The sequence below is a fragment of the Myotis lucifugus genome, unplaced genomic scaffold (assembly GCF_000147115.1).
Source record: "Myotis lucifugus unplaced genomic scaffold, Myoluc2.0 scaffold_276, whole genome shotgun sequence".
Taxonomy (NCBI): Eukaryota; Metazoa; Chordata; class Mammalia; order Chiroptera; family Vespertilionidae; genus Myotis; species Myotis lucifugus.
Genome location: NW_005871324.1, coordinates 1594864 through 1606615, shown reverse-complemented (window position 1 = coordinate 1606615; position 11752 = coordinate 1594864). Strand labels below are relative to the sequence as shown.

The following is an 11752-nucleotide window of genomic DNA, read 5'->3' as shown; positions in this document are numbered from 1 at the left end:
ATCAGAACATGGAAGAAAACTAAAATGCCGTCCCCCCTTCAGTTCCCCAGTCAGTGATAAGGGTGGATCTGGGGCTGCAGGGACAAGGGGTTGCTGAGGGTGGGCTGGCCTGGGTAGGTGGACATGGGAGGTACATGTGGCCCTAGAGCAGGGCCTCAAGACTAGCCAAGGATCCAGGCCCTCTGGTCAGCTGCCTCTGTTGAGCATCAACTGTGTGCTCGTCATCAGCCCATGATCCCATGTCCCCAGCCCAAAGATGCTGCACAGTCCCAAGCCACGGATAGACCTTAGGCTTCTCCCTACCCCAGGCCTCAGTTCCCCCATCTGCTTCCAGCTCTGAGACTCCTATAGTGGATGCCTGGATGCTGGTTGAGGGAGTCTGGCCCATGGTGGAAGACAGGAGGTGGTGGGGATGTGTACACACCTCTGCGGATGGTGGGCACTGCCCACTGAGTGCTGTTAGAGCACACACGGATTTACTCAGGCCTATGGGCCAGGCTGGTTCTCGTGCACACGTGTGTCCCTTTCAGAGGGATCAGGTACATGCACATGTGTGACTAGGTCCCTGTCTGCATGCGTGTGCCCAGGCATAGGTAATGGGGGCCAGGCCTTTCCATGATCTCCGGCTGACTCAGGCTCCTGCCTGCCTGCCCGCCTGGGTGAAGTCATCGCCTGTTTTTAGCTCCCTGAGGTCATTTGCCAGCAGGGGCTCTTGGTGCCTCAGGATCGCGCTACAGGGCTGCCTGGACTGGGTGTAGATGGGTGGTGCTGCAGGATTGTCAGGCCCTGTTGGAGGGCCCTGGCTCTCCTGGACACCCCATCTCCTCACCCTCCTGACTTCACTGTGTCAGAACCTCACTACAGATCGGAATGAAAAGAATAAGCTAGACCACAGAGTAGTATTGAGATCTGAAATGTGCTTCCCCCAATCCCAGCCAGGGAGTTGAAAGTGATAATGTATGCAAATGTATGCAAATTTACCGAGGGGCCATATCCCACTGGCAGTGTTGTGTCCTGGGCAACAGTCCTGGTCCCTCATGTCAGTCTTGCTTCTTGCCCCGCCCTGATACTTGCAACCACCAGGGCCAGCCAGACCCGAGGCCGCTCCGTGCCTGGCCCTCGGAAACCCAGCAGAGAGAATTCAGTCCCTGCCACACATCTGTTCCTGTACTTGCTAAATACAGATGGGGCACCCAAAGCCCCAGCAGTGACAGGCCATTCCTAAACCTTCTCCTGTTTCAGAACTGTCCTGGCTCCCCAGTGCCCTCCAAGAAGCGCTCAGGCCACCCTGCCTGGCAACCCATCCGCACGTCCCTACTCTGGGCCTCAGTTTACTTCTCTTTCCCAGGGGACAGTGTTCCTCCTTCCTGGCCAGGTCTCCAGTAGGGACTCCCCCTGCATCCCAAGACTAAGAAAGTGACAGTCAAGGCTGTGGCCCACAAGGGCTGAGGTGTGGCTAAAAGGCTTTGCAAAATTGCCTTCTGTGCAAAATCGTCTTCTATAAGGATGCCTGAAATCCCCCCATTAGCAGTTTGTGAAGTTCTGGGTAGAGCTTTTCCCCTTTGTCAGGCCTCAGTTTCCCTTTTATAAAATCACATGTGTTCTCCTGCTTGGGCTACATTCTGTGCTTCTTCCTTCCTGTGTCACCAGAGCCCGAGGGATGCACTTGTCCTATCATGATAATTTAGGCCCTTCCCTGGACCCCTGAAGAAGTCACAGGGACCCAGAACCTCAATACTACAAGCAGTTGGGGGGCTCAAGCATTCCTTCAGGACAGGACCCCGACCTGGGAAGATGTCACACCCTGAAGGCACCTCTGACTGCCTTTCCCTGCATAACTCCGAGCGAGACTCAGGGACAGGAGCTGAGTAGGGCTCTGATGCCAGGCAGATGCAGATGGGAGCTGCTGGTCTTCCTCGGCCTCAGCTCCATGCCTGCGCAGGCCTTAGGGGCCTGGGGCCCAGGCCAGGGACCCATCCTGTAAGGCCTGGGGCCTGGGCTGCAGAGCAGAGCCTGTGCTTCTGCTGGCCCTGGCTGTCCAGGAATGTGCTCTCCATTACCCACCCGCTGTGGCTTGGATTTCAGCCCCTGCCCACCATGGCCAGGTGCTGATCCTGAGACGTTGGTGCTGTGTGTGGAATTCATATGGTCAGAGACCCAGGGGTAGATCTTGGTCCCTGTGCCACACAGCACAGCAGGGGACTAGCCAGTTCTGCTAAGGGCTGGCCTGTCCTTTTTGAGCCTCAGTTTCCCCACTGGCCAGAGGGGACAGGGCCTTTGAAGAGCCTCTGTCCAGAGCCATCTTGCCTGGAATTCCACCATGGTCGTCCTCTGCAGGGATGATGGCGGGGAGAGGTTGGGGGTGGGGGGGAGCAGGTTGAGAATGAGGCAGGTGTTCAGGAGCAGTGGGCCAAGGTTGGGGAGACCTGGGGTGGTGAACAGGGAGGGGACACTGGTGTTCTTGTCAAGGGCAAGCCGGGCCCCCTTGGCCTGAACCCACTTCTTGGCCTGAACCCAGTCTCTGGGCTCTCAGGGTCTTAGTGATGGTAGGACTAGGCCTTGCCCACTCAACACCCTAAGAGTGTCTGAGCCGGAAGGAGTGTGAGGATATTTTGGTCCTCCGAGTGCACAAGGCATTCTGGGAGCTGGGTATTTCTGGTCTGCGAGGGTGTCTGGCTGGCCTTAGGGACAGGGGAGCCTCGGTGTGGCCACAGCGAGTTGGTGAACGCTACTGAAACTGCCCCTTAAGGCCTCTGTACTCAGCATTTGTGAGGTGGGGCAGGGAGGTGGCCCAGGACACCCGGAGGACATCCAGTGGGTCCTGCCTGGCCTTGGGCCCCCAGGAGCCTGCTGCAGTCAGGCCTCACTGCTAAGACACGGGACCTTTTCTGCCAGCTCAGCCCCAGGAGGCCCTGGAATGGGGCCCAGCCTCTGGGGACCCCCCCTTGAGATGGGGCAACAGGGCAAGGTCAGCCCCTCAGCGTTCAGAGGCAGGCACGTGCTGTCCTCACCAGCTGGGGCTGAAACAGGCCCTCCGGTCAGTGGGTTCCGAGGGTGGGGATGAAGTCATTCCTCGCATCCAGGCCAGCACCCACCTGCACTCTAGGGCAGGGTGAGCGTTGGGTCCGCCCACCGACACCCACACCCCTCACCCAGGAGCAGAGCCCGGGCAGCCAGGTCTCACTGGCCACAATGCCGGAGGCGCCGGAGGTGCTGGAGGAGACCGTGACGGTGGAGGAGGACCCCGGCACCCCCACCTCCCACGTGTCCATTGTCATGTCAGAAGATGGCACCACGCGGCGCACGGAGACCAAGGTATGGCTGGGCCCAAGTGCTTGGCAAGTGGGCTGTGGAGCCGCAGTTGTCCCGTGTGTAGAGTGGGCACATGCCCCAGCTTCCTAGAGGCCACTTGTTCGGGTGGACGACAGAGGCCACTCTGGCCCCGTGGGCAGTGTCTGGGCCTCTCAGGCTGCCCAGCCCATTGGCTGCCTACTTACTCACCAGGTCACCAAGATGGTCAAGACAGTGACTACACGCACCGTGCGCCAGGTGCCCATGGGCCCAGACGGCCTCCCCCTCCTGGATGGTGGCCCCCCGCTAGGACACTTCGGTGATGGCACCCTGGACCGGCACTTCCTGCTGCGTGGGGGTGGCCCGGCGGCCACGCTCTCTCGAACCTACCTCAGCAGTGGGAGTGGCTTTCCTGACAGCCCCGAGCCCCGGGACATCCCCAGCTATGGCAGCCTGTCCCGGGGGCTGGGTGTGCGGCCCCCACGTGGTGGCCCTCTTGGCCCCGGCCCTGGTGATGGCTGCTTCACGCTGCCTGGCCGCCGTGAAGCCTTCACCGAGGGCCCAGAACCTGTGCCGCCGGCCGGTCGCTCCCAGCCCGAGCGCTTCCAGGCAGAGCCATATGGCTTGGAAGACGACACACGCAGCCTGGCTGCCGATGACGGGGGTGGCCCGGAGCTGGAGCCTGACTATGGCACCGCCACGAGGAGGCGGCCTGATTGTGGGCGGGGCCTTCGCACTAGGTGAGCACCCTGTGCCCTGCCACCACCAACAGGGAGTCTGCCTTCCACTCGCCCAACAGAGAGTACCCCACAGGTAGTCTAGCTGCCCGGGCTAAATGAGTTCGTCACGCACACGTCAGTTTGAATTGGCCTCCATGCTTCTCAAGGACAGCAGGTGGAAGTGGAAGTTGCACTGGGTGCCTTCCCTGCAGGTCTGGGCATGAAAGAAGCTGGTCATAGTGCCCCTGCTCTAGGCAGGTGACCCTGAAGACAGGAACCCAAGAGGCTCAGCTTGAAGCCTCAGCCTCTCCCCGGGCCTCATGCACAGATGCAACTGGAACCCAAGAGCCCCACCTCCCCCCAGACCTTCTCAGAGTAACCTCTGGATCTGTTCCCTCTGCCCTCAGTTTCTCTATCTGTAGAATGGGAACATGACCACAACCTGGGTCAGGAGTATGTTACATGACCATGGGCAAGACACCTGGCTCCTCCTAACCTGAGTCCCTCTCCTGGGAAGTGGGTTTGATGGTAAAAACCCACAAGGACATCTGTGCCCTGGGGGACTGGTAGTCTGTATGCCCCTTAGATGGGCCCACCAGGATGGCCATATACAAAGAAGATCACCTCCCCCCACATCCTGGCACCAGGCAGAGACGGGCCTCATGGGATGGTGGGACTTCCCAGGCATGGGCAGATATTTCCTAGAAAGGCATTTAGCTCAGAATCAGGGGACACTGCCTGGTGACGGGAGTGAGTGAGCCCTCTCTGGGAGGGATGCAGCCCTGGTGACCATTGGCTGGGGTTGGTTCTGTCATTGGTTCTGAGTCGGTTCTTGCTGGGCTGGGGTGTGACTCTCAACACCCATGCGGTGCTTGGGGCCAAGTACCAACACTCCAGGCCCAGTCCCACCCTCAGTGGGTTCACGTTTCCCTGGAGGTCTGTTGGGGCAGCTCAGGGGTAGGGCGGGCAGCCGCTGAGAACGTGTTCGCGTGCCCTGTTCGTTTGCACAGGGCCTATGAGGACGTGGCCGATGATGGCGGTGAGCTGATGGAGGAGAGGCCCCCATTCCCGGCAACAGCAGCACCCCTGGCCCAGCCAGAACGGGGCAGCCTGGGCAGCCTGGACCGGATGGTGCGGCGCTCGCCCTCTGTCGACAGCGCCCGTAAAGAGCCACGCTGGCGGGACCCTGAGCTGCCCGAGGTACTGGCCATGCTGCGGCACCCCGTGGACCCCGTGAAGGCCAACGCAGCTGCCTACCTGCAGCACCTGTGCTTTGAGAACGAGGGTGTCAAGCGGCGTGTGAGGCAGCTGCGGGGGCTGCCCCTGCTCGTGGCTCTGCTGGACCACCCAAGGGCAGAGGTGCGGCGCCGGGCCTGTGGGGCACTGCGCAACCTCTCCTATGGCCGAGACACTGACAACAAGGCCGCCATCCGGGACTGTGGCGGCGTGCCCGCCCTGGTGCGCCTGCTGCGGGCCGCCCGGGACAATGAGGTCCGAGAGCTCGTCACAGGTGAGTGGCACCTGGCCGGCCCTGCATCCCCTGGGAAGAGACGAGAGTGAGGCTTGGCCCGGGAAAGCACCCCATGTAGTCAGGAGTCCCAGCTGCTGGGGGCAGGTGTCAGGCTTAGAAGCCATGAAAGGTCCCCAATCTTTACCTCTGACTTTGCTGCCACTGGTGGGGCTGCCACTGGGCCCCTCCCCACCCGGTCCGACTCCCAATGGCAGGGTCACATGACCACCTTTCCTTGTGGCCCCAGTCGTAGGCCTACCCACCCGTGTGGCTGGGAAGGGGTGGGGAAGAGAAGGCACCTGCTGTCTCCAGCCCCAGGCTCCTTGCTCTTGTCCCAGCCCCTTGGGCCCTCACCCCCTCCTCAGTGGGAGCCAGTGGTAGGTGCCATATGCCCCAGCCAGGAGGAGCATCCAGAGCCTGGAACAGCTTTTGTCATTTCCTACCTTCTGGCCTGAGCTGGGGCATGATGGATGGTGCGGCAGGTCCTGAGCAGTCACATGGGAGGCAGGGAGGCAGTGCCCATGGTCAGCACTGGCTGGTCAATGGTGCCCCACAGGCACACTCTGGAACCTGTCATCCTACGAGCCCCTGAAGATGGTCATCATTGACCATGGCCTACAGACACTGACCCACGAGGTCATTGTGCCCCATTCGGGCTGGGAGCGAGAGCCCAATGAGGACTCCAAGCCACGGGATGCCGAGTGGACGACTGTCTTCAAGAACACATCAGGCTGCTTGAGGTGGGGGTGGGGCCGGGCTCAGGCACCCCCTGAGCAGCCGCCCTGGGCTGTTCCTGGTCAAGGAGGCAGGAGCCGGGCACCAGAACCTGCATGCAAACAGCTATCCTGGGAGAGCCATGTCCTCCTGTCCCAGATAACCTGGAAGACAACTAGCTGCCCGAGTCTTAGGGATCAGCCCTGTCACAGTTCCTGTCCCAGTCCCGAGAATGGGGCCTCATGGGCTTATACTTACGCCCAAGGGCCGCCTCTGGACAAAGTCTGCCACCCTGTTGTGTGGTACCCCATGGCCCTGTTCATGCCCAGCTTCGACCCACTCTTCCATCATCATGACACCCAGGGAATGGGGAGCCAGGACCCTCCTCTTCAGTCTGCCTCAGAGGCCTCATCCCACCTCCTGTGACCTCTCCCCCACAACAGGAGGGCCTGCAGGGACCCCACAGGCAGTCCAGTGTCCCCACAGTCCTGACTATTTATCAAGATATGGCCCCATCCTATAGGATCCCGACCTTAGGAATAGGAGAGCTGCCATTGGGGCAGGGGGAAGCCAGAATGGTCTGTGCACAGATCCAGGCTTCTGGACCCACCTCTGTCCCTTTCCAATTGAACTGGGAGTCAGGAAAGCCTTTCCCCCCACCCCCGCCATGGAGATGCCAGGTTAGGGCCCCCTCCCCCGAAGGAAGGCCAGCCTCACCCCCTTCACTGCTGCAGGCTGGTGTCAGCTGCCGATCACCTCAACAGGGCAGTGTTAGTGTCCATTTGGTAGATGGAAACAAGCCCCCAAGGCCAGGTGGGGGCCCGGGGAGTCCCGGTGGGAGCCAGGGGTCACGGAGCTTGCTCTTGGCTACCCAGGAACGTGAGCTCAGATGGCGCAGAGGCCCGGCGGCGACTTCGGGAATGTGAAGGGCTGGTGGACGCGCTCCTGCATGCCCTTCAGTCAGCCGTGGGCAGGAAGGACACAGACAACAAGGTGGGCGGGGTGAGACACGGTGGTCCCAGCAGGTCCCCGTCAGGGGCAGACTCGGCCTCCCACAAAGGGTCAGGGAGATGGACCAGAAACGGGGCCCAGGGGGCTTGAAGCATATGGGTGGCACAGAGGGAACAGGCCCGCACGTCTGGGGCAGCACGGGCCACCCTGCAGTGACCATATTGTGCAGTGGGCCTGCCCCAAAGCCCAGATGAGGTCCTACAGGAAGTCGGTGCTCTACCCTTTTCCTCTCTTGGCCCCTGCCTGAGGGTTCTTGCCCGTGTGGGCCCCCTGTCTCAGGCCTCCATGGCCACACCCTCGGCCCTCTCAGAGGCTTAGCATCCCCCTGCCCACCCGGCCGTACCCCACCAGCTCTCTTCTCCCACAGTCGGTGGAGAACTGCGTATGCATCATGCGGAACCTGTCGTACCACGTGCACAAGGAGGTGCCCGGGGCCGACAGGTACCAGGAGGCCGAACCTGGGCCCCTGGGCAGTACTGTGGGCTCCCAGCACCGGAGGCGGGATGATGCTGGCTGCTTTGGTGGCAAGAAGACCAAAGGTATGTGGATGGGACGGGGTGGGGTACCACTTTAGAACCTCTTCCCTCCGCCACGCCCCCCCGCCCCCGCCGCACACACACAGGCTGAGGCTCTCTATACCTATGGCGTTCATGGCAAGTGGGGAAGCAGGGAGCCAAGGTGGGTGGGCCACCCTGGGATACCCATCCAACAGGCCCAGCCTTCACCCCTCTGCACTGTGGTGACCGCAGGGGAGGGTAGGAGAGAACCCATGTGGCGGGCCTAGTCCCTTAGCTCTAGGGAGGGTTCTATGGGCCCAAGTTTGGAAAGCGCCGAAGATGATGCCACCTTCTGGCATTGATAGAGCACCTACCTGAAGACCCTGAGAAATCCTGGGGGCAGCACTCCGCTCCACCTTCAGGGTGCAGGTTCCAACATCACCCGGCAGCTGCTGGAATCTGTGGATCACCTTCACCTGTCCCACCAGTGTGGGCATTTGCTGACCCCTTTGCTGTCCTACTTGTGGGCACTCAACCCCCAAGAGTAATTGGGGTGAGATTCCTCATGCCACCTGTTTAACCCAGGGTGTGCAGTGGGAAGTTGAGGCTTCCTGGGAGGGCACAGGGTGGGGGGTGCTGCCCGCTCAGGCTCATCTCCTTTCTCCTGTGCTTCCTCCGGCCGCCCAGAGGACTGGTTCCATCAAGGTGAGTCCCTGTTTTCCTGCCATCCAGGCCTGGCGAGTGCAGTGGGCACCATGGAGGCACAGCCCCCTCCCTTACTGCTCAGGCAGTGGTCTTCTAAACGGCAGGGCTTTCCAGCCTCAAGGTCCTGCCCCACCCCCAGTCCCTTCTCTGGGCAGCCATCTCCATGACAACCGCAGGAATGTCAGCCCTGCACTAATTTGGAGGCTAAGGGGCTGTCCCTCTGTAACCTCAGACTTTGCTCCCCAGGCAGGGCTGGGCCTGGAGCTAGGACTGGGGCAGAGCTGATGTCCTCAAGGCCTGGGGGTGTCTCTCCAGTGGAATGGGGCATGTGTGGCTCACACAGGGACCACATAAAGGCCCCAGAAGGCCAGGGATGGTGGGGGTCCCAGGTCATCTAAACCAGCGGTTGCCAACCGGTGGTCCGCAGACCACTGGTGGTCCCTGAGGTCCGAAAGGTTGGTGACCGCTGGTTTAAGGAAACCTTTGGAGCAGTGGTCGCCAACCAGTGGTCCCTGAGGTCCGAAAGGTTGGTGACTGCTTAAACTCAGCTCTGCTGCTTTCCAAAGGAGAAACTCCTTCATCTGAGGTGGGGATGATAGCCAGGAGGTGGCGATGCACCCAGAGGTGTACAGGTCGAGGCTGACAGGTGTTAGGTGGAGCTGCTGCAGGGGCTTGGCCTGTGAGCAGGGTTCTCCTGACCAACAGAGCCTGGGACCGGGTCTAGGCCCCAGACGGGCAAGTTTCCCCCTGGGTAGGACTCATTGGCCCCAGCCCTGCCTTGTATAGCCAGGCATGTCCGGTCCCTGCCAGGCCTCGGCTTCCCTGTGTGCACCTACCCACCACCCAGCCACCGAATCCCTCAGTTCACACACCTGGCAGCCACAAGGAGGCCACTGGGCAGGTCTGCAGTGCAGCTCCCAGCACCTGGTGGGAGATGAGTCCTGGCTGGGACATCCCTAGGCCCTGCTGCTAACACTGCCCCCCTGGCCTCTTGGTGCCTCGTCCTGGACATGGGGGTGCTTTCTGGGCTCTAGGCAGAAAAGTGCTGTGCCCAGTCCTCGTGACACACACCTTCCCCCCACGGGGTCCACCTCACCTCCCACTGTTCTTCTGTTCCAGGGAGGAAGGATGGAGAGATGGACCGAAACTTTGACACGTTGGACCTGCCCAAGAGAACGGAGGCCGCCAAAGGTGAGTGGGTGGAGGTAGAGTCCAGGCTTGGGACTGTCCAGTAGTGAAGCTTTGTGCCACTAAGGAGGCCTGAAGGGCCTTGCGGATCCAGTATGGACATGGGCCCACAGGTGTGGCGTTCCCCGGAGGACCACCTAGTCCAGTGATGGCGAACCTGTGACACGCGTGTCAGAGGTGACACGCAAACTCATTTTTTTGGTTGATTTTTCTTTGTTAAATGGCATTTAAATATATAAAATAAATATAAAAAATATAAGTCTTTGTTTTACTGTGGTTGCAAATATCAGAAAATTTCTATATGTGACACGGCACCAGAGTTAAGTTAGGGTTTTTCAAAATGCTGACACGCCGAGCTCAAAAGGTTCGCCATCACTGACCTAGTCCCTGGGCACCAGCAGAGGGTTAGAATCGGAGTCAGTGCCACAGGTCACCAGGATGGGGGGATAGAGGCCAGGCTCTTGCTGCTGGGTCTCAGCTTTGGAGCGAGGCCCTCAGTGAAGGGCAGGGGCTGGCTGGCAAGGCCTCTAGTGTCAGGTTCGCTCCGAGTGTTTTGGGTACCAGGACGGTACAGTCAGATTCAGTACGGAGGCTGCGCCAGATCAGCCTGATTCATACAGGGGCAGAGTGGTTTGTGCTTCTAGTCCCGCATCTGTTGGAACCCTGCTGGGTGCTGGCATTGTTCTGTGCAATGGGAATCCAGCCTGAGTGAGAGAGATTCCAGGCCACAGCCCACAGCCCACCCTGCGAGCCCAGATGCTCCCAAGCAGAATGAAAGGGACCAGCCACAGGAGATCTGGGGGGGACACCACAGGCTGAGGAATCAGCCTGGGCCAACACCTCAGGGGGCCACGTGTTTGGGGAATTGGAAGCCCAGCTAGGCTGGGGTGGAGGGAGCATAGGACATGAGGACTAGGGAGGGAGTCAGGGGACAGGGAGGTAATGTCCAGGAACAGGCAGAAGCCCCGGTGTGGGTACAGTAGCCTTGGCAACTGCTCAGCCCCTCATCTCTGAAACACTGGCGAGTGCTGCTGCCAGGCCTGGACCTCTTGGAGGGATGGGCCCTGTTGCTAAGGGCATGACCCTGGTAACAGAGCCTCAGTTATATACGGGAGCTGGGCCCTGTTGCTAGGGGAGGTGGGTCTTGTCGCTAGGCCTCACCCTCCAGTTGCACAGCCCCTGTTAGCTACTGGGAGGATGGGTTTTGTTGCTAGGGAGTTTGAGTCCTGTTGCTAGGGGAGAGGCCCTGGTTGCCACCTTCTCTCCACTGGTAGGCCTCCCTGAGCCTCTCGATTCCTCTGTGAAGTGGGACTGCTTTTTCACTTTTTATCGTGGTGCACGTAACATTGCACCACACCCATCCCTGGTCCCAGCTCAGCCTTGCCCTGGGAGGAGGAGGAGGGAGAGGCGGTGATGTGGGGCGGTCTGGGCGACCGTAGGCAGCTGGTGCTCTGTGCCCAGGCTTTGAGTTGCTGTACCAGCCCGAGGTGGTGCGTCTCTACCTCTCACTCCTCACGGAGAGCCGGAACTTCAACACCCTGGAGGCTGCGGCTGGTGCCCTACAGAACCTCAGTGCTGGCAACTGGATGGTGAGAGGCCATGTCTGGCAGGGAGGGGCCAGAGAGGGAACCCCCGTGTCTCTGTTGGTGCCTACTCCTGCCTTTGGCCAGGCAGGGGGAGGGGAGGAGCCTCCCCAAGGTCAGGGGTTCTGGGCACTAGGGCTGCAAGCAGTGTGCCCTGGGTGGTGGGTGTGGAGGCGTCTGGTGGAGGGAGAGTTGTGCCCTGGTGTAAGGCTTTGTCAGGAGCACAGTCCAGCTGAAGGAGTGGTCAGGGCTCAGGTGGGAGAGTCCATCCTGTGTGGGGTGCTACTCCATGTGCTGAGTGTGCTCCGCCTTCTCTGCTGCCACAGTGGGCCACCTACATTCGCGCCACCGTGCGCAAGGAGCGCGGTCTGCCGGTGCTGGTGGAGCTGCTGCAGTCCGAGACCGACAAGGTGGTGCGTGCTGTCGCCATTGCCTTGCGGAACCTTTCGCTGGACCGACGCACAAGGACCTCATCGGTGAGGACACTGGGTGGGAACCGGATGGACGGGCCCTCGGGGTCCTAACGTAGGGGGC

At 60.6% G+C, this 11752-nt stretch overlaps 1 protein-coding gene across 1 annotated transcript in view; it reads left to right on the top strand.

Moving 5' to 3' along the window:
• ARVCF (ARVCF, delta catenin family member) overlaps positions 1-11752 on the top strand; it is a 38188-nt gene that overhangs the window by 24233 nt on the left and 2203 nt on the right. The window contains 9 exon segments of the mRNA XM_023763223.1: positions 3157-3315; positions 3505-4031; positions 5021-5520; positions 6077-6260; positions 7110-7227; positions 7613-7784; positions 9567-9638; positions 11097-11224; positions 11545-11707. Of these exon segments, the coding sequence (XP_023618991.1) occupies positions 3157-3315; positions 3505-4031; positions 5021-5520; positions 6077-6260; positions 7110-7227; positions 7613-7784; positions 9567-9638; positions 11097-11224; positions 11545-11707 (2023 nt within the window).